This window comes from Gopherus evgoodei, chromosome 5 (assembly GCF_007399415.2).
Source record: "Gopherus evgoodei ecotype Sinaloan lineage chromosome 5, rGopEvg1_v1.p, whole genome shotgun sequence".
Lineage (NCBI taxonomy): Eukaryota > Metazoa > Chordata > Testudines > Testudinidae > Gopherus > Gopherus evgoodei.
In genome coordinates this window covers 82523964-82546803 of record NC_044326.1, presented here as the reverse complement: position 1 = coordinate 82546803, position 22840 = coordinate 82523964, and the positions used below count along the sequence as shown (strand labels likewise).

General features: G+C 42.2%; 1 protein-coding gene across 1 annotated transcript in view; it reads right to left on the bottom strand.

Annotated features, from left to right (window-relative positions):
• PLRG1 (pleiotropic regulator 1) overlaps positions 1 to 13883 on the bottom strand; it is a 28499-nt gene extending 14616 nt beyond the window's left edge. Inside the window, 7 exon segments of the mRNA XM_030565070.1 lie at positions 990 to 1089; positions 1278 to 1427; positions 4894 to 4987; positions 6077 to 6130; positions 9593 to 9735; positions 10838 to 10941; positions 13774 to 13883. Coding sequence (XP_030420930.1) covers positions 990 to 1089; positions 1278 to 1427; positions 4894 to 4987; positions 6077 to 6130; positions 9593 to 9735; positions 10838 to 10941; positions 13774 to 13782 — 654 coding nt within the window. The 5' untranslated portion in view covers positions 13783 to 13883.
• Between the last annotated feature and the right edge of the window lie 8957 nt (positions 13884 to 22840).

Genomic DNA, 22840 nt, shown 5'->3' with positions numbered 1-22840 from the left:
TCCTTGTGGCACCTTAGAGACTAACAAATTTATTTGGGCATAAGCTTTTGTGGGTTCTAGCCCATGAAAGCTTATGCTCAAATAAATTTGTTAGTCTCTAAGACGCCACAAGGACTCCTTGTTGTTTTTGCTGATACAGACTAACACAGCTACCACTCTGAAACCCATCTCTGCTATGTATCTGAACCTCAAGAATTGGACTAATGTCTGTATGTATACTGATCTTTTAACCTATACTCGCTCTTTCCTAATAAATTTTAGTTTAGTTAATAAGAATTGGCTATAAGCATGTATTTGGGTAAGATCTGGAATATTCATTAATCTGGAAGGTAATGTGTCCAATCTTTTGGAATTGGTAGAACCTTTTATTTTATATGATGAATAAGATTTTCATTAATCTTAATCATATTTGACTTGGGTAACTAGGTGGAGGCCTGAAGCTCGGTTACTTTAAGGGAACTGTGGTTTGGACTTCTGAGTGACCATAAGGTGCAACAGATCCTGTTTAGTACTGACTTGGTAAATCTAAGTATTAAAATAGCCAACAGTTACGGAGTTGTCTACCCTATTCTCTGCAGTTCACCTTAATTGAGAGACCTTGGCTGGCTCCCCTGGGAATCTGGTCACACAGGTATTTTATCTGTCCAGGAGTCACTCTAAGTTTCTCTCTCTCTTTCTTTTCATTCACTGTTTAAGTGAAAGACCCCCAAAAACAAGAAGGGGAAATGAGTAATTATAAACAATATGTTGCCAAATGTACATAGTAAACAAAATGGAAAAAACCCTCAACAGTTTACTCTAATTTCTTTTTCAGGTGATACCTAGAATAGAGAGGAGATACACTCACATTTCAGACAGAGGTTTGATTTTTACATTGACTGTCTAATTCCTTTTTGGAGTAAGATAAGTAAAATTTTAAAATATGGACTTGGGTATATCTATAGAAAATTTAACACTCCTTTTTATTTTGTTGCATGTTTCCAACTTACTCTGTACAGTTTCCATGGTGGATGCCATTGAGGCTTGGGCATTGTTGGAGCTTTCTTTGCAATCAACGCAGAATTTTTGTTCCCGCCTGCTTCCATCAGCCTATAAATTGAACAGAAGGTTACATTTACATTCTATGATAAACACTCTCCACTCAACTCTGGAGTTTCTTGCACCCCTTTCAAAGCCTTGAGGATGCTCTCTCCTCTCAGGGCCTCACATTTTGGTCAGCCTCTTTCCATCAGATGACTGCATAGGATGATGCATGGAGCTAACGGCAAAATCTGAACCCAGCTAGGTAAAAGATTACATCATCACTATTAGAAGTGTTATGTATTATAAAAATCTCACCATGGAAACCAGGAGGCTGTGCACGCTCCGGAATCCCAGCATGTCTGTAAATATCACCCACACCAGCAGCAGTACGATTTGCCTCTAACCTGGATAGAGAAAAAAAGTTCTGAACAATGAATAAGAAGCACTTTGAAAAAATTGGGTTTGTTTAGTGTGGAGAAAAGACAGAGGGGACATGATAACAGTTTTCAAGTACACAAAAAGTTACAAGGAGGAGGGAGAAAAATGTTCTTCTTAACCTCCGAGGATAGGGTAAGAAGCAATGGGCTGAAATTGCAGCAAGGGCGGTTTAGTTTGGATATTAGGAAAAACTTCCTAACTGTCAGGGTGGTTAAGCACTGGAATAAATTGCCTAGGGAGGTTGTGGAATCTCCATCACTGGGGATTTTTAAGAGCAGGTTGGACAAACACTTGTAGAGTGGTCTAGATAATACTTAGTCCTGCCCTGAGCGCAGGGGACTAGACTAGATGACCTCTCTCGAGGTCCCTTCCAGTTCTATGATTCTATTCTATTCTAATATGCCTTACTCAAAAGTTAAATTAAAATCTGTAAGGCATTCAAATATTTTTATTGAAGATCTTCTTTTCTTTGCAGATCTCTGCTCAGCTTCGGCTCGCCACACATCTAACATCTGGTTTGAAGCCAGCTGAGAGAATTACAGTGTGGATTCTTACAAACTAGCCATGAGATGAGGAACAACCATAGCATGAGGGGTTTTGCAAGCACACAGGCAGGAATGGAAGTCGTATAAAGAGGCCCCAAACATTATTTTGCACAAGACCAGCACTGTTTCCTGCCCCATACCAATGCTGACAGATCTGGCCTCAGGAAGCAGTACTGTAATAAACATTAGCCATTATCTCCTAAGTTCCAGTTTCAGAGATTTCATTCCATGTCAGAGAACAAGAGATCCAAAATAAATTTCCCCAGCTCTAGCTGTCTGGTGCTATAGTTCATAGTGCAGCCACCAGCCAGCCAATTTTCTTATTTAGTGTCAGTAATGAAATTAAGGTAAATGATCACTTGGAATCTATAACATTAAAAAAAAAAAAAGGTTTTTTAAAGGAAAATGTGATGGAAAAGCCAAAAAATTGTCAGGAAGACTCCTAAGGCCAGCGTAGAACCCCAAACAACCTTTTTTTAAAAACAACAACATGTTCTTTCCTCTGGTACTGTGTGGGGAAAAAACTACAAACTAACAGCCGAAACCAGTGATATACATAGTGCTGTCAAACAAAGTAAACAGATTGGAATTTCCCTGTTAAGTCACACACCCTTCCACCCACCCTTTCTGTTGTATTAATCTCAGATATTACTTTTGTAGGCCTTGCTAGAGCTCTAGGCAGTGTGAACCAAATGCTGTGAACTCGAGTAAGCTTGGCAAAACAACACACTAGATATTGGCTAACCAAGTAAGCACATTCCTGACTGAAGAGGATGGTACAACAACACCCAGAGTTCTCAAGTAGCTACATAAACACATTCTTAAGAGATGGTACAGGAACACACTGATTGCTCCTAAGATAAGGATGGGAGGACAGGATAATGGAAAAGGATGTTTAATTCGAACTAGCAGATACAAGGGTAAGGGTGGTAACTAACCATGTTGGTAGTGTAATATATAACTTGTTTGTATCAATGAACAAAATGAGAAGTCATAGGAAGGGCACCTCTGTCCAGCTTAGGGGACAGCAGAGACTCCAGCTACTATCTGAGCTGGTCCATTTTCACAGGCATACATGCATTAGTGTACCTGTAGCTCCTATGGGGTCTAGGACCATGCTTCATAGACAATAAACTCGCTGAGCACCTTCACTACTGAACTGAGCTTGTGGTCTATCTTATGAGTAACATCAAGGTCTGCTGAATTAGCAGGCTGCATTCTCTGCTGGTGCTAACACCACCAGAACTCCACAAATAGAAGCATTAAGCCAGCGGCGCGCAAACTTTTCCAGTCATGCCTCTCCTTTACCATTAACAGAATCTGTCCACGCTCCGCTCCATTACTGGACAGCCAAGGCTTCCTCAGCAGCTGAACTTGGGAGGAAGGCAGAGCTGGAGGCAGAACTGGTGATAGGGGAACCGGGGACAGAGGTGGAGCTGATCTGGGAGCGAAGGAGGGCAGACTGCAGGCAGAGCAGGGGTAGAGTGAGACTGGAAGCGTGGTGCTCCCACCCCATCTCCTGGTAGGGCTGGAGCCGGCCCCAGTGTGCTCTCTCCCGGAATGTTCCACTGCAACTCCCTGGGGGCAAATCCCAGTTTGGGAACCACTGCACTAAGCACTTGTAACAGTCAAGCAGCCCCACCCCCGGATAGTGTTATCATAGCAACAACATTCCAGCCTTCAGCACTTAACTTTTACCAACAATAGGTTAAAAAAAAAAACTCCACAAAGGTGTGATTTTAAGTGGAAAGTATCCCTTTAAAGATATACTAACTGTGAAGCCCAGGTCTGACTATCACATGCTTTGATTGCTGGAAGGTAGATCGAAAGTTAGCAAGGATTTCTGTACAGCATATCAAGAAAGAAGTTGTTCTTATGAACAATTAAGTCCAATGAAAAGTTAATAGATACCAGCAATGAAAAACAGAACTATTTCGCTTCAGGTAGGGTATTCTACATTGTTATTAGCTATTGTGTGGAAGTTCAATAACGTGTGAAGACAAACAATAAAACAGTAAATAAGATTATTATTCACACTTAACAAATACTATGATTAGAGATGTACAGAACAGATAATATATAAATGATTGTGAATCTGCATGGGAACTGAAGCCAAAAGAGAAATTACAAATCAGACATAGAATCATGTATATTAAAAGAACAACACTGCTTATAGTGCTGGATTAAAACTCATAGGTTGCAGAAAAAGAGGGCATTTTGACAGATGTGTGATCAATTACTGCAAGCAAAAAAAATTAGGTCAGAGTTAAGACCAAAAAAGACTGCCTCCTAATTTAGTGTTTTCCCAACAACTATAATATTAATATCAATCAATTATCATCTTGAGAACACTGTACTTTTCTCAAAAACCCACAAGCATTAAAAAGCTTGGCCATTTCAAGTAAAGGTTCCGCTTAGGAAAAAACTAAACATATAGAAATGCAGTTACAGTAATCCACATTCTTCCTCACACTGCTCATTCGGGATTCTGTGATAACTTTACTCTTCCATCCAAACAAATTAATCTAACCACCACAAAAAATTAAAGTTCTTCATCTTAAGAAAGCTGTTTGTTGGAAGGCTAAGAACGCTATAATCTGATTGCTACGTGCGACACTACTGGAGCAAAATTAAGATTGCTTGGGTGACATTAATTTTGCATGAGCATATTTTCTAGTGATTTGGTGTTTAATTGCAAAATGCAATCTTAATTTGTAATTTCCAAGCTAATGTTAGTATTTTTATTTATTGATTTAAAAAGAAAAGTAGATCAAGTGAGGGTGTTTTTGTCTGAAGATTCTTTCATCATTAAATCCAAGTTATGTTTTTTACCTTGGTTATAGGTTATAAAAAAGAAAAAAGGTCTCAGAAAATAATTTATCAGTACCTAGACTGAGAAGGAGGAAGTGCCACAGCTAAGGATTGAGCAGCTGATTCACTGGGCATTCTCTGGATCTTAGTGTCCGCTGTCAGAGCCACACCTTGTAAAAGAAAGTATACAAAAGCACAAATTAATCTGGTCAGATATCCATTAGCAAGTTTGCATCTGAACTGTTATATATAACTGAATATTTTGGTAACAAAGAAATCTGTCGTTCATTGACATGGCTGACAGATAAGAATATCACGAAGCTAAATAAAATAAGGTTACTGTTCATTTTGGTCCAAATCCTTTGCATGGTGACAACACTGTACAGGGGCACATATGGGGTTTGACTGGCAGTGGAAATGGTTCTATTACAAGAGACAAGAAATACCTACACAGAGACAGTGTGCACACCCCTTCCTCTAGACACTGTGAAACAGAGAACCCAGCATGGGTGGAGACTGTTTCTGGACAAGTTGCAGAAGAGACAACCAGAAAACCCATGACTTTCTAAACCCACTTGCTGATACTGTAGCCATATGTAGGAGCTATGAAAGCATCAGCCTCCATAAATTACAATATTAGGGATTGGGAGTGAGATTCTGTTCCCTTCCCTTACGGCATACCTGTTCAAAATGCTTTTACTTTGCTTTTGCACAAGGCTAGAGAATTTGTTCCACCTCTCTTAACCAACATTTTAAGTATTAGACACTAGCATTCAGATTAAATTCATTTTTTTCTGTACCAAAATAACAGTTTCAATTTCTCCTACAGCATATACTTTGATAATGAAACTACACTTTTCCAATTCTATTAATAGTAAAAATGGCTCACTTTCTGAAACATTCCATTTAAACTGTAAAAATATATGGAGTATGATACCACAGACCTGTTTCAAACAAAACTCCCACTATTCAAGTCAATGTAGTTGAGGCCTCCTGTAGATACCCAAAGTAGAATATTTTAGAGCTACTGCCTATTTTTCCACAACTTTCTTCTAATATAGCCAGAAGAGTTTCCATTAACACCCAAATGAGAACATCCTTATTAAAATTTGTTTATCAATATAATTCACAGTCTAAGCTAAACCTATCCAATGACTGTCTAGATCATCAGCATAAACTCTGAATTTCCTGACCTTTTAAAATAATTTTTGTATGATGTGTGTGTGAAAATAGATACTTTTATATAAAATTTTACTCACCAGGACCAGGTGGATATGGATGTGTACCTGTTATCAAATATTCAAGTTCTTGTCCTAAATAACAGAATATTTTTCTTAATTATTGCTTTTTGTTGTAAACACGAAAATAAAGCAATCAGTTACAAAAATCGTAGCATATCAGCAACCAGCAAAAATGGCAGTCTCATCTAAGTTATAACACTGCAGTACCTGAGTGCTCTCTATTTCCCTTTGTTTCTTTTACTCTCCACTGTGTTAGTAAGATATCTGGTATAGATCAGAAAAGCACCATTCTTTGAAATGCTAATGCTACTGCTTACTACCAACAATGACTTTGCTTTAGAAACACTCTAGTTCCTCGTGAGAAATTAAAAAGAGTATATTTTTATACAGATAAGTATGCATTAGAGAAGCTCAGCCAGCAAGAAAAAGGATTTTGTTACCCAACAAATGAATGTTCCACATGGAATGTATGAGAATTTTAGAGACGTGCTTATCAAGTTATTAAGCTAAGACAATGAAATTTACATGAAATTGGAGAAGGAAAAAAAGCCAGGCAAATACAAGTCCTTTCAGCTTCTCCTCTTAAGACAGTCCTCACCATGCCAGCCTCTCTCACTACCTGTAACTCTCTCAGAAGGTAAACATCTCAATTACAGTATGAAGATTTGAGACACTCTTGAGAAAAGAGCACTTGCACTTCCAAGTACAAGTGCTGAAGGAGTCAGTTAGGAGCAGAGTTCTTCTTGACCTGATATTCACAAACAGGGAAGAATTAGTAGGGGAAGCACAAGTGGATGGGAACCTGGGAGGCAGTGACCATGAGATGGTCAAGTTCAGGATCCTGACACAAGGAAAAAAGAAGAACAGCAGAATATGGACCCTGGACTTCAGAAAAGCAGACTTTGAATCCCTCAGGGAACTGATGGGCAGGATCCCCTGGGAGAATAAGATAAGAGGGAAAAGGAGTCCAGAAGAGCTGGCTGTATTTTAAAGAATCCTTATTGAGGTTGCAGGAGCAAACCATTCCAATGTGTAGAAATAATAGTAAATATGGCAGGCGACCAACTTGACTTAACAGTGAAATCCTTGCTGATCTTAACAGCAAAAAAAAAAAAAAAAGCTTACAAGAAGTTCAAGATTGGTCAAATGACCAGGGAGGAGTATAAAAATATTGCTCAGGCATGCAGGAGTGAAATCAGGAAGGCCAAATCACACTTGGAGTTGCAGCTAGCAATAGATGTTAAGAGTAACAAGAAGAGTTTTTTTCAGGTATGTTAGCAACAAGAAGGTGGTCAAGGAAAGTGTGGGCCCCTTACTAAATGAAGACGGCGACCTAGTGACAGAGGATGTGGAAAAAGCTAATATACTCAATGCTTTTTTTGCCACTGTCTTCATGAACAAGGTCAGCTCCCAGACTACTGCACTGGACAGCACAGCATAGGGAGGAGGTGAGCAGCCCTCTGTGGAGAAAGAAGTAGTTCAGGGCTATTTAGAAAAGCTAGACGAGCACAAGTCCATGGGGCCAGATGTGCTGCAGCCGAGGGTGCTAAAGCAGCTGGCGGATGTGATTGCAGAGCCATTGGCCATTATCTTTGAAAACTTGTGGTGACCAGGGGGAGGTCCCAGATGACTGGAAAAAGGCTAATGTAGTGCCAATCTTTAAAAAGTGGAAAGAGGAGGATCTGGGGAACTACAGGCCAGTCAGCCTCACCTCAGTCCCTGGAAAAATCATGGAGCAGGTCCTCAAGGAATCAATTCTGATGCACTTAGAGGAGAGGAAAGTGATCAGGAACAGTCAGCATGGATTCACCAAGGGAAAGTCATGCCTGACTAACCTAACTGCCTTCTATGATGAGATAACTGGCTCTGTGGATGGGGGAAAAACAGTGGATGTGTTATTCCTTGACTTTAGCAAAGATTTTGATACTGTCTCTCACAGTATTCTTGCCAGCAAGTTAAAGTATGGGCTGGATGAATGGACTATAAGGTGGATAGAAAGCTGGTGAGATCATCAGGCTCAATGGGTAGTGATCAATGGCTCCATGTTTAGCTGGCAGCTGGTATCAAGCAGAGTGCCCCAAGGGTCAGTCCTGGGGCCGGTTTTGTTCAATATCTTCATTAATGATCTGGAGAATGGCGTAGACTGCACCCTCAGAAAGTTTGCAGATGACAGTAAACTGGGAGGAATGGTAGATACATTGGAGGGTAGGGATAGGATACAGAGGGACCCAAACAAATGAGAGGATTGGGCCAAAAGAAATCTGATGAGGTTCAACAAAGACAAGTGCAGAGTCCTGTACTTGGGACAGAAGAAACACACGCACTGCTATAGACTAGGGACCGAATGGCTAGGAAGCAGTTCTGCAGAAAAGGACCTAGAAGTTACAGTGGATGAGAAGCTGGATATGAGTCGACGGTGTGCCCTCGTTGCTAAAAAGGCTAATGGCATTTTGGGCTGTATAAGTAGGGGTATTGTCAGCAGATTGAGGGATGTGATCGTTCCCCTCTATTCGACATTGGTGAGGCCTCATCTGGAGTACTGTGTCCAGTTTTGGGCCCCCACTACAAGAAGGATGTGGAAAAATTGGAAAGAGTCCAGAAGAGGACAACAAAATTGATTAGGGGGCTGGAGCACATGACTCATGAGAGGCTGAGGGAACTGGGATTGTTTAGTCAGCAGAAAAGAAGAATGAGGGGAGATTTGATAGCTGCTTTCAACTAGCTGAAAGGGGATTCCAAAGAGGATGGATCTAGACTGTTCTCAGAGGTAGCAGATGACAGAACAAGGAATAATGGGTCAAGCTGCAGTGGGGAGGTTGAGGTTGGCTATTAGGAAAAACCTTTTTCACCAGGAGGTGGTGAAGCCCTGGAATGGGTTTACTGGAGAGGTGGTAGAATCCCCTTCCTTAGAGGTTTTTAAGGTCAGGCTTGACAAAGCCCTGGCTGGGATGATTTAGTTAGGGATTGGTTCTGCTTTGAGCAGGGGGTTGGACTAGAGGACCTCCTGAGGTCCCTTCCAACCTTGGTATCTATGAACATATCACAGTAGAAGGAATCAACCAGAAGTTAAAAAAAATCTCAAGGTACATGTCATGTGCCACTAGAAGAGTTTTAATAGAAAGGGATTCCTCCTTCAATGAATAATTCATACCTAAATATAGGTATATTCACTTTATTTTTGATACCTACCTGTCTGAAGGCAGTTGAAAAAGTTCTATATCACTCTTAGTCAACACTTCATACATTCTTTACCACCACCACTGGTGGCAAACTAGAAGAACACAAAGTCTTGTTCTCTTTGCCACCTACATGAAATAACCATTATGCTTCCGAACCTTATTATTTGTATAACATTATACCACACATTATATTCTGATAAACACCTTCCCTGTTCCGAACAGTTTACATTGTATGGGCATATGCCAGTAGAATATAAGACAATTAAAAACAGATGTTTTCCTTACAAATATTTCCCTTAGGCTATATCATAGCGATCTTGAAATTTAATTTCAGTTAACAAATAATGGTACAAACCTTGATTTGCAGGATACTGTTTATGTGCATAGAGATCCCCTGTATTTGGAGAATCCTTTTCTCTAAAATTTTCCTTCAGAATAGGCATGTGCAGCACAGAACCATAATCTGTGCGAAGCTTGATTGACATCTTTAATTTGTGGCTGTTTATGAAAACAACAATATATATTAAATCTTGATCTTCTAATATATTATTCATTTAAAAATGTTTATTTTTAAAATATTTTCCTTTCACTATTACCAGACAGTTTTGCCCAAGAGTCTGAACATACACTATCACACTTGTATGACAATTAAAGCTAGTCAGAAATTTTCCAATGAAACTCTTTTGTCAAACCTGAAATGTCTTACAAAAGTGAATCAGACTGGACTACCTTTTGCAGAATCACAGGCAGGATTCTTACAGAAACCTGCCTGGTTCCCTACCAGCTCACCTGGCAGCTGCTGGGGACCCTGAGCTTCCACGGTCTGAAGCTCCATGGCAGTTGTACCATGCAGGTTGCCCCAGAGCCGGCAATCCCAGGCTTCCAGGGTCAACAACTCCACAGCAGCCCCACCGTGGCAAGGCTGTCAAAGTCCTTGTCACAGAGCTGAGAGCTGCACAGCCCTACAAGCTCCAGACTAGCCAGGATGGCTCTCAGAACATTGGCTCCTGGTTCCACAGCAGGAAACCTGTAAGCCCTGGGAGCTTCAGCTTGAGCCAGAATTTCCAGGCTCCCTGCTATGGAGCCTGGAGGTCCTGGTATGGGCTTCCACACACTGTGGATCTGGGGAGCCCCACCATGAAGACTGCCCTGAGACCAGGAATCCCAGGGCTTCCAGACTCTCAGGCTAGCTGGCTAAGAGTCTGGAAGCCCTGAGGTCACTGGTCCCACAGCACTCTTCATGGTGTGCAGCCCCAGAGCTGCAAACCCTGGGAGCCCCAGCAGTTGCTGACTGAAAATAATATTTTTGTCAGTTTCAGCACTACCATATGTCAATTTCAGACAGCAGATGCCTGTCCCCAGAATCATATTTTGTTTTAGAAACACCATGTGTAAGTGTTTCCAAAACTAATTTTTTCCGAGGAATTTTCAGTTTATAATGAAATTTGAATTGGACCAAATTCAAATTTTTTAAAATGAAACAAAACTTGAAGTGAACTGGAAATCCTGAGTTTCAGCCAGTGCTAGAAACAGTCGCAAAGGAGTGCCTGCATCACATTAACGTTTTTAGACATACTATTATTATGATAGCTGTTCTTACCTTACATCATCTAATGGTATAGGCTTTGCATTATCAGCCAAACAATCATGGGTTCTCTTCAAGGATCTGAACACTAACGTGTGCACAGAGTGTTTCTGCACTTCCTGCAGAGAAGATACATTTAATTATACACATGGCAATAATTGAATGAAAAACCTGAAAATGGCAATGGAAATTAAAGTAGTGATTCCTGCCTTCTGTATGTAAGAAATGGACTTTAGTTTGCTAAGTACAGAGTTGCGCTTGGGTGCTCAAAACTATAATTTGATATGAGAGAGAGTTTCATCTCCCTCATCTCCAAACTTAAATCAATACTTAACTACATCTCCCTTTCATGGGATACTGTGATGATCAAAAATAGCAGGCCAAAACTTTGATCAACATCCTGTTTCCAACTATAGGCATATATGTGAATTTAATGAAGACACAAACAAAAAGCTTTTCACTCATGCTTGCCAGCTCCAACTTTATAAGTCGCCAATAAAGCAAGTGAGTCAGAGAGCAGGACTCCCTATAAATTTTATTTTATTGCCTAAATAAACAAGCAAAAGAAAAAAAAGATTTATAACTTGCCATATACATTATGTCACCTTTGGGTAAGTGTCTGATCAGAAAACTGTACAGTAGTGCTATTCTGGGCTCAAAATGAGTAGCACTTGTCTTCATTTAATTAATCAAATTGTTTTGTTTTTAAAAGAAAAGGTCTAGAACACCATTGAGCTGTGAACAAGAACTCATAGGCCGATTAATGAAACTTTAATGGTAATTCTAATATCAAATGTTAGTTTTTCTACCACAACTGTATTGGCATTTTCTCTTCCCAGAAGACCCAGGAAGAGGGCCACGAGTTTTAGACAGGCATCAAGTTTCAAAAACATTAGGAATGTGAGTGACTTGCTTAGTGCCATCTACACTCACTCTCTTTCATAAACACTTAATATAGCACTTTAAACACACATTTCTAAATAACTGGCAACTAAAGCATATACACCTCTACCCTAATATAACACAGTCCTCAGGAGCCAAAAAAGCTCACCGGTTATAGATGAGACCGCTTATATCGGAGTAGGAAGAGGAACCTTACCTCTGCCTCCTCCCTGAGCATGCCGCAGTCGCTCCGCTTCTCTCTCCCTCCCTCCCTCCCTTCCAGGCTTGCCGCACCAATCAGTTGTTTGGCCCGGCAAGCCTGGGCCAGGAAGGGGGGAGGAAAGAGAAGGCGGAGCAGAGGTGATCTGGGGCGGAGGGGCCCCATGGAGGGCCACAGCAAGTAACAGGCAGGCGCAGAGGAACCGTCTGCAGTAACATGAATTCGGATATAACGCAGTAAAGCAGCCCCATCCCCCGGAACACTGCTTTACCACATTATATCTGAATTCACGCTATATCAGACAGCATTATATCTGGGTAGAGGTGTATTAGCTTCTTTTACTAGTGGGAATTGAATCCATACTAAAAACAGAAACAAAAATTACAATAGATGTTAGAGTAACTATAGTCCAATGAGAGGAACATGGACTGAGAGTCAGGAAACCATAGTTCTATTCCTGGTTCACTCGCTGACCGAATGTTTAGCTTGGGACAAATTACAATCTTTCTCATGTACCCCACCTGTAAAATGAGGATTGACAGTACTGTTCACCTTGAATAATGGGCTCAGTTCTCATCCCCTAACCTCAAAAAATTATAGAGGTAGGAGCCAGAGATGGATGGTCAGAATTGATTAAAAGCATGTAGAAATTGCAAAGTCTAGGACCATTTAGTTTAGAAGCACAATATACTGACTAAAAAAAAAATTATAGATAGGCAAAGAAAGAAAAATGCTTCTTGGGAATTTATTATAGCGTGACTTAATGACGTTACTTCCTATAGTTTGACATGTGATGTTGACAATTGGTGTTTTAACTATTATCACACTTTAACTTTTTGAATCAGCATCTATTGTCATTAAATAATTATTGTCCAACATTCCAACCACAATTTCCTGGAACTGTGGAAATGCAAATGGATAAAAGTAGGAATGAAATACAAATGAAAATGGAGATTATCTGTCAAAATGATAAAAGAAAAATCTAATTCTACCAAGCCTAAATATAACTCTACACTACATGATTAACCAGATAATCTGTTGGTCCAGTACTGCAATTTCTATGTTTGATGATAATGATACTTGCTTTTGTAAAGTACTTTGAGAGCTATGGCAGCTAATACTTATTATCTGATGATATGACCTAAGTGAAGTGAGCGGCTTTCTGTCCAGTTCACCTGCAAGACCTCCATATAAATGCCGCAGCATAATATTAACTACTTGTCAAACCCACGGATAATGTTAGCAGAGGCCAAGGACCAGAGAGACCGGCAGGGTCGTTGTCGGATTTAAGGCTGACAGGGTGGCCCAGGGGTGCTCGCATTGCTGCCAAGGGGCAGGGGCGGTGACACCTTCCTCGAGGACGGGAACGTTTTCTGCTGTAACTCGCCAGCGACCAGCGGCCTCCCAGGCACCTTCGCTTCGTGCAGACGCTGCCATGGAGCGAGGGACAACCCCCTCCTCCCCGACCGGGACGCAACCCACTTACCCCGTCGCTCGTTACCGTACGCACCACAAGGCCGACCGGCAGCTTCCCCCTAGAGCCGGTTCACCCGAGGCCGCCGCTGCTGCGCGAGGCTGGCGGCGGGAGGGTTCGGTCCCACGGGGGGTGCGGGGACCTGGGCCTGCAGCTCAGCTCATCCCCCCCAGGGCACAAACCCCAGCACGGGGCATACCGGAAAGGGGGGAGGGGGCTAATCGCAGCGTCAGGGGCAGTGAGAGGCCGGAATCTCCGGGCCGGGCGCTCCTCGCTTCGGCAGCGGCAAGGGGAGGGCACCCGGGGCGGGGGCCGCTAGGGGCTCGGGGGCCCAAGAGCCCCAGTCACAGGGGACGGGCAAGGCCGCTCACTCACCTCCACCATGGTGCCCGCTGCGCCCAGCAAGAGACTGGCCGCGCACCCGCTGCCCGTTCCACTATAGAGACACTTCCGCCGCCTGTCCCGCTGACCCGGAACTGACGTGAAGAGAAAGACGCATGCGCAGTCGATGGCCAAATGGCAGCGCTGGGGGTGGGGGCGCGCGGCGGTGGCGCTGCTTGCGGAGCTGTGGGTTCGATTCCTTCCAGCCCTCTCGCGCGCATGGTGCCCAGAGCAGGGTGTCAGGATCCGTTTCCGACGCCGCTACACGTGCAGCGGTGCACACGGCCAGGGGCCTCGCGAATGATGAAGCGTTTCTAGCCCACTGCAAACTACACGCGCAGCTAGGGGCGTAGTTGAGGGCCATGTGAGCCAGATCAGCGCCCCTTGCGGCGACACAGCGCTCCCTGCACATGCTGGGAGGCGAGCCCACAGCGGACTCCGGGACCAGCCGCTGGCGGCGAAGCCTGTAACTAGGACGGTGGCGCTCCCAGGAGAGCCCTCTGCAGTTCCACGCCTCCGAGCTACTGGACCCGCTCCCTCGGGCGAGCGAACTGGCCGGGCTGGACGGGGCTCGTTTGAGCGAAACGACGCCAGCTCCCGCGAAGCTCTAGCCAGTTGAAATGCGCTCCCTGGGCCTGTATTAGGAGATCTTGAGCGATGCTTTGCAAACGTGTTGATGATTTTTACAGACTACTCCAAAACAGGTTGATAAGCAGCTTTAATTTAATAAAGGATTAGAGCTTGACCCTCACCTCCAGCTCCACGTGCCATGAAGTAAGACCACACACACTTTCTTTTACCCCATGGTATGAAAAGTGAAAGCACACACACTGAGGGCTTGTCTACATCAGAAAGTTGCAGCGCTGGTGAGGGAGTTACAGCACTGCAACTTTGAAGGTGTACACATCTGCAGGGCATCACCAGCGCTGCAACTCCCTGTTTGCAGCGCTGGCCGTACTCCCGTTTTGTCTCGGGTGTAGAGGATCCAGCACTGGTGATCCAGCGCTGGTAATCCAATGTAGACACTTACCAGCGCTTTTCTTGACCTCCGTGGAAGGAGGAAGCCTCTGGTAATCAAGCTGGTCTCCTTTCCCGGTTTGCTCTCTCGTTCCCGGAACCCCGAGCAAGCAGGTCTCCTTCCCTGCGGTTTGCTGGGTGGCTCCGGGAACGCGAGAGCAAACCGCGGCGAAGTGGTCTCCTTCCCCGGTTTGCTCTCTCGTTCCCGGAACCCCGAGCAAGCAGGTCTCCTTCCCTGCGGTTTGCAGGGTGGCTCCGGGAACGCGAGAGCAAACCGCGGCGAAGCTGGTCTCCTTCCCCGGTTTGCTCTCTCGTTCCCGGAACCCCGAGCAAGCAGGTCTCCTTCCCTGCGGTTTGCTGGGTGGCTCCGGGAACGCGAGAGCAAACCGCGGCGAAGCTGGTCTCCTTTCCCGGTTTGCTCTCTCGTTCCCGGAACCCCGAGCAAGCAGGTCTCCTTCCCTGCGGTTTGCAGGGTGGCTCCGGGAACGCGAGAGCAAACCGCGGCGACCGGAACCCGCGCAAGCAGGTCTCCTTCCCTGCGGTTTGCAGGGTGGCTCCGGGAACGCGAGAGCGAGAGCAAAACCGCGGCGAAGCTGGTCTCCTTCCCCGGTTTGCTCTCGTTCCCGGAACCCCGAGCAAGCAGGTCTCTTCCCTGCGGTTTGCTGGGTGGCTCCGGGAACGCGAGAGCAAACCGCGGCGAAGCTGGTCTCCTTCCCCGGTTTGCTCTCTCGTTCCCGGAACCCCCCTTGAAGCGCCCAACAGTGCTGCAGTGTGGCCACATCTAACACCACTTGCAGCGCTGGTTGCTGTAAGTGTGGCCACTCTGCAGCGCTGGCCCTATACAGCTGTACTAATACAGCTGTAACAACCAGCGCTGCAAAATTTTAGATGTAGACATGGCCTCAGAAACTAGCCTGAACATTTCAGCCAGATGGTAAAAAAAAGTGTAATAACTTCAAAAATCTGTTTAGAAGATACACACAAGGCCTCCGGGAGGAGGCAAGTGGGGCAATTTGCCCCAGGCCCTGCAGTGCCCCCCCCCACAAGAATATAGTATTCTACAAGTATCAGAGGGGTAGCCGTGTTAGTCTGGATCTGTAAAGCAGCAAAGAATCCCGTGGCACCTTATAGACTAACAGATATTTGGAGCATGAGCTTTCATGGGTGAATACCACTACGTCACATGCATGTCGTGGAAATTTCCAGGGGAAGGTGTGTGTGTGTGTGTGTGTGTGTGTGTGTGTGTATATATATAATGAGGTTAGTTCAATCGGAGGATCTTTTCCGTAGAGATACACACAGGGAAAAGGATAAATGGACACAAATCAGAAATTAGGAATGCCAATATACAAAAACCTGTAGGAGAACACTTTAACCTCCCTGAACTCACTATAGCAGACCTTAAGGTGGCCATCCTGCAGCAAAAAAACTTCAGGACCAGACTTCAAAGAGAAAGTGCTGAGCTTCAGTTCATCTGCAAATTTGACACCATCAGCTCAGGATTAAACAAAGACTGTGAAAGGCTTGCCAACTACAAAACCAGTTTCTCTTCCCTTGGTTTTCACACCTCAACTGCTAGAACATGGCCTCATCCTCCCTGATTGAACTAACCTCATTATCTCTAGCTTGCCGACATGCATGTGACGTAGTGGGTATTCACCCACGAAAGCTCATGCTCCAAAACGTCTGTTAGTCTATAAGGTGCCACAGGATTCTTTGCTGCTTTTAGTAGTCTACAGTATTGCACCTTTTTTTAAGTAAAGGGCCCCCAAAATTGCTTTGCACCAGGCCCCCTGAATCCTCTGGGTGGCCCTGGATACACACTTAGGCAACTTTAATTTAATAGCCGTTGCAACATGTTTTAGCCAGGCTCCATTGTGTCACTTCCACTCAGTCTTCGGGGATTACTTGATAGGTATTACTTGATAAATATATATAAACATGTGGCAGCACAGATGTTTTGTGTAAACAATTGTTGAGTGGAGCAATTAACCATCGGAACATAGCAACTGCAATTACAGATACTGAACAGAAGAGTGCAACATTTGGCTTTCTAAAAGTTACACTGTATTTCATTGAGCAGCTGTAATAAAGATCAGAATGCTGAAAGGCATGTTAACAATTCCAAAATGAGAAATGTCTCTGGAGTATTGGTTTCTGAATTTAGGTTTGATTTTATAAAACTTCATCCAACTTTCTAAGTTTATTGTAGAATGCAGAGAAATATTTTAGGAGAGTTTTTCTAATTAATAGGAGTTGTAATATATTAAACTTTATGTATGAAACAAGCCAAAGTAATGCGGACAGGGAGAAGTGTTTTTAATCCCGGATCACAATAAGAAATTTGTAAAGGAAAACTGCATTGTTATGTATACTATTCATTACACCTAATAACAGTAAGTATCAAGAAGTAGCCGTGTTAGTCTGTATCCACAAAAACAACAAGGAGTGGCACTTTAAAGACTTAACAGATTTATTTGATCATAAGCTTTTGTGGGTAAAAAACCTCACTTGTCATCTCTATGCATTTCAAGAAGTGAGAATTTTTTACCCACAAAAGCTTATGCCCAAATAAATCTGTTAGTCTTTAAGGTGCCACCGGACTCCTTGTTGTTCTAATAACACTAAATATTTTTTTTAAAGAAAGTCTTTATTTGAACTCATAGAGTATTTGTTTTTCTCCAAGAATCTGTATAAACTACAAAAAAGATGTCAGCTGTGGCCATATGTGGGGGGGAAGATTGTCCTGTTAATGGCCATGTGTTACTATTATTATTCATTCATAAAGCACTGTAGTCATGCTTGACACTTTACAAGTAAATAAAAAGACATGCCCCCTACCCTAAGGATTTTACAATCTCAGTTGATTTGCCAAAATCCTCAGGAATTGAAATTCCTGCTATAAGAAGTTTCCTCCTCATGGTGGCACTCCAGGGAAAATATGTATCTATTGACCATGTATGGGCTTTGGAGTCCAGAGAGGCTGAACTGGAGGAGCTGAGGGAGACTGAGAGGTACATAGATGAGACTTTCCAGCAAACAGTAGAACAGTCCCACCCCCGGTCTGACAGCCTCTATGCTGTTGAGGGGGATGAAAGTCCCAGAGAAGGAGAGCATCTAACGAGCAGAGGGAAACAATCCCATAGTTGTGACCCTCCTTCCAGATGATGTTGTGGTATCCTCTCGCACTGAGGATACCTCTCTGGGGGAGGGAACTCTAGCTATTAGAAAGAGACAGATATTAGTAATGGACAATTCGATCATTAGAAACATAGATAATTGGCTTTGCGATGACCAGAAGAACTACATGGTGACTTGCCTGCCTGGTGCGAAGGTTGCGGATCTCTCGAGACTTATGTGTAATGTTGGGGAGGAGCCAGTGGTCATGGTACATGTAGATACCAGTGACATAGGGAAGGATAGGAGAGAGGTCCTGAAGAGCAAATTTAGGCTGCTAGGTAAGAGATGAAGTCCAGGACCTCCATGGTAGCATTCTCTGAGATGATCCCAGTGCCACGTACAGGGCAGGGCCAGTTAGACAGAGTCTCACTGGGTGGATGAGACGATAGTGTAGGGAGGAGGGGTTTAGATTTGTTAGGAACTGGGGAAACTTTTGGGAAAGGAAGAGCCTATACAGGAAGGATGGGCTCCTCCTAATCCAAAATGGAACCAGATTGCTCACACTTAACATTAAAAAGGTTGTAGAGCAATTTTTAAACTAAGGGCTGGGGTAAAGCCGACAGATGCGAAGGAGCACATGGTTCAGTCATCCCTTAGTGGAGAGAATAGAGAATCTCTATGTCCTAATGAGGACGAGAGGATGGAAAATGATAAAATACAGGCCGGGTCTGGTCAGAAACAGTCAAATAAAAGAGAGTCCCATTCAATTACATTGTGTAATTGCAGAAAGCTAAAAGGAGGTAAGTTTTTAAAACACTTATATACCAGTGCTAGAAGTGTAAATAATAAAATGGGTGAACTAGAGTGCCTCGTATTTAAATGAAGATATTGATATAATAGGCATCACAGAAACTTGGTGGAATGAGGATAATCAATACCAGAGTACAAAATACATTGGAAGGACAGAACAGGTCATGCTGCTGGGGAGTGGCATTATATGTGAAAGAAAGCATAGAATCAAATTAAGTAAAAACTGTAAATTAATCAAACTGTACCATAGAATCTCTCTGGATAGAAATTCCATGCTCTAATAATAAGAATATAGCGGTAAGGATATATTACCTGACCATGATGGTGATAGTCACTGTGAAATGCTCAGGGAGATTAGAGAGGCTATTAAAATAAAAACCTCAATAATAATAATGGGGGATTTCACTTACCCCCATATAAACTGGTACATGCCACCTGAGGATGGGATGCAGGGATAAAGTTTATTGATACCTTGAAAGATTGCAGCAGCTAGTTCTGGAACGCACCAGAGGAGAGGCAATTCTTGATTTAGTCCTAAGTGAAGCACAGGATCTGGTCAAAGAGGTGAATATAGCTGGGCCGCTTGGTAATAATGACCATAATATAATTAAATTTAATATCCCTGTGGCAAGAAAAACACCACAGTGGCCCAACACTGTAGCATTTAATTTCAGAAAGAGGAACTACACAAAAATGAGGAGGTTAGTTAAACAGAAATTAAAGGATACAGTGCTAAAATTGAAATCTCTGCAAGCTGCATGGAAACTTTTTAAAGACACCATAATAGAGGCTCAATTTAAATGTATACCCCAAATTAAAAAACATAGTAAGAGAACCAAAGAAGAGTCACTGTGGTTAAACAGCAAAGTAAAAGAAGCAGTGAGAGGCAAAGACAACCTTTAAAAAGTAGAAGTTAAATCCTAGTGAGGAAATAGAAAGGAGCATAAACACTGGCAAATGAAGTGTAAAAATACAATTAGGAAGACCAAAAAGAATCTGAGAAACAGTTAGCCAAAGTCCCAATTTTTTTTAAGTACATCAGAAGCAGCAAGCCTGCTAAACAATCAGTGGAGCCACTGGATGATCGAGGTGCTAAAGGAGCCCTCAAGGCCGATAAGGCCATTGCAGAGAAACGAAATAAATTCTTTGCATCAGTCTTCACAGCTGAGGATGTGAGGCAGATTCCTAAACCTGAGCCATTCTTTTTAGGTGACAGATCTGAGAAATTGTCCCAGATTGAGGTATCATCAGAGGAGGTTTCGGAACAAACTGATAAATTAAACAGCAATAAGTCACTAGGACCAAATGGTATTCACCCATGAGATCTGAAGGATAGTGTCTTGACTATAATATGCAGGAATCTGTTTTATTTTCTGCAAACCATTTACAACTGGAATTTTGGACGTTCTAACCAAAGGAGAAATATTTGTTAATCCTTATTTAGAACAAGTTATAATCATTTGCACACATTTGCAGTGCTGTTTGAAAGACTGATATAAACAGTTTAGCGTGTCTCACAAATTTATCTTTAAGAATGTGCTTGCTCCCAAGGTAAGGTAACAACATTATATTTAGTTTGAGTCTCATTTACAAGAAACCTTTGGAACAAATATTTGCTACCGGTAAGAACAACAATTTGAGGGGATGAGAGATTAGCATCTGCCTACACTATTGTTTTCATAGTCAATATATTCTTACAACACTATTTGTTGAAAAAAGACATTTCTAAATCAGTTGCTAAGCAACAGCTGTCTTTTTTTCAAATTTAATTCTGTAAATACTATGGCTTATCTGTGGCCTAAGAAAGTCCTGTTGGCTCCCACATCTAGTCTTATGCCAAGAACAGATTTATCTTTGATATGAGTCACTAATTCAATGCCCTTGACTTGTCTGACTTCATGGGCTGGTTTAAAGGGCATTGTACCATTGATCAGGCAAGCCAACAGAACAACTACTGCGGCTACTGAAGGAAATATCCATTCATTTTTTAAACTCTAATGGTAAATATCCTTTTTGTGTCATATATGACATAGTGGAAGTAGAGATCCTGATACACCATGGAGTTTACTATTTTGTCATCACAAATACTTGGCATAGCAAACTTGCGACAATATCATTATACCTGTAAATCAGGAGAAGTTTCTATCCTTTGAAGTCATGAAGAATGAGGAGGGGGAGACATGAAAATAAACTGTTAACAAACTTTTCCTTGTTGGGGGCTCTGAAAAAGTGTGTTTTCAGTATTTCTAGTAACTATAATGTGGTCCCCATTGTATGGCAGCGTATGCAATTTGAAACTACAAAATATCATGTACATTGTCAAAAATTGTTAATTTGTTATGCTTTCCTGGTAAATTTCTAGAAAAACAAAACAAGTACATCAGGATATGCTATATTTTGACAACTGTACAAGGAAAGCCAGACAGGCCAATTGAACATACTAGGGTGGGATAGATCAAAGACTGAATTCAACCAGGAAGAGCAATGAAGCCACATGGGGAAATTTTCTGTGACTCTCACACCAATGCTTTATCCAGGAGAGGGTCAGCAGGGACTGGAGCCTGTCCTCAAAACTGCGTGTCTCTTGATCTGTGGGAATGAATTAAATTTTATTTAATCTTTATAAAAAGCATTATAAGTACCAAGTATTTAAGAATGTATTATCAGTTTCAAAAGAAGAACGAAAGTGGAAGACAATTAAAAACTTGTAAATTTATTAGCAACTTTAATTATGAGGAAGGATTGCCTAGGGGTTAGGACCTTAGGCTTGGACTTATGAAACCCAGTTTCCATTCCCTGCTTCACTGCAGGTTTGTATGTGTCTGTGAGCAAGCTTCTTAGGCCCAGATCTTCAAAAGTATTTATGCCCCTAACTCCCATTAATTTAAATTGGAGATATGAGCCTAAATACCTCTGAGAATATGAGCCTTAGCCTCTCTGTGCCACAGTTCCCAATCTGTAAAATGGAGATAATAGTACTTCCCTTTCTCAGAGCAGTGTTGTAAGAATAAATACATTAAGGATCATAAAGTGCTCAAATACTATGGTAATGGTGGCCATATAAGTACCTAGGATAGATTTTAGGTGATGCCTTTTAGGAGTATCCAATCAAGTAAAATCAGCACAATAGAATATTGTAGTCCTATTGCTAATTTTTGGCTTCTGTACATTCTTTCAACACACGTTTAATGAAATGTGAGTGGTACAAAATGTAACAGTGATATGGGTGTCAATGGACAAGGGACGAAATTCAATGGAGCAGCGCTTGCTTTAGGCCAGGCCTGCCTTTAGTCCAAGATGTTTAATAATTAAGCCCACAGTCAGGTTAAACTGCTCCCATATTTCCTGTGTCTACGGGAATTTGATAATGGTACATATGCAGAAAAAGAGTCTAAGACATGCAGCTTATCGGTTCCCTCCTTGTTTTCCACTAAAACTCTCACCTAATGAAAGTGTGTCTTTACAGCAGAACTTATGTTGATCCCCAAAACTATTTTGGATTGAATACAAATATCTGTCAACATAGAATGAAAATGTCCTTTTAGTTTTATCTTAGTTTTTGTTCTGTTTGTTTTATAAATGCCCATTTGCTGGACAGCTATTATTATTACAGGAAAATACTCTGCATTTCATTTATAATTTACAGGAAAATTACATAGGGAAATAGCCAGAGGTATGATAAACCTTGGCGATATGAGTCTTGAATAACTGGGAAGTGTTTTCTAATACTTATTGGACAAATGTGGGACAGTATTTATGAGGATCTAGTTTAATAAAATGCATGCTCACAAATTCCATATGTGCCTTTTTTGGGGGGAAAAATGAGAATGAATAGTAAATAAATGAAGTTATGAATCTATGGTTGTATTTATATACAGAAATCACAGTTGTCAGTTCAACTCCACACACGCAATAAAGGGGGACAAACCCCATGATCTTCTGCTCCTAAAAAAGGCCCCTACTATTTGAACTCAAGAAGAACTAGCTGTAGTCATTGGAGAACCTTGTTATAGGGCACCCACTAGCAGGGTTTATAACTACACATTTGGGGAGTTCTGACCTTCAGTCAAGTAGAAGGTGACGACATACCATGTTTTATATTATATAGTATACG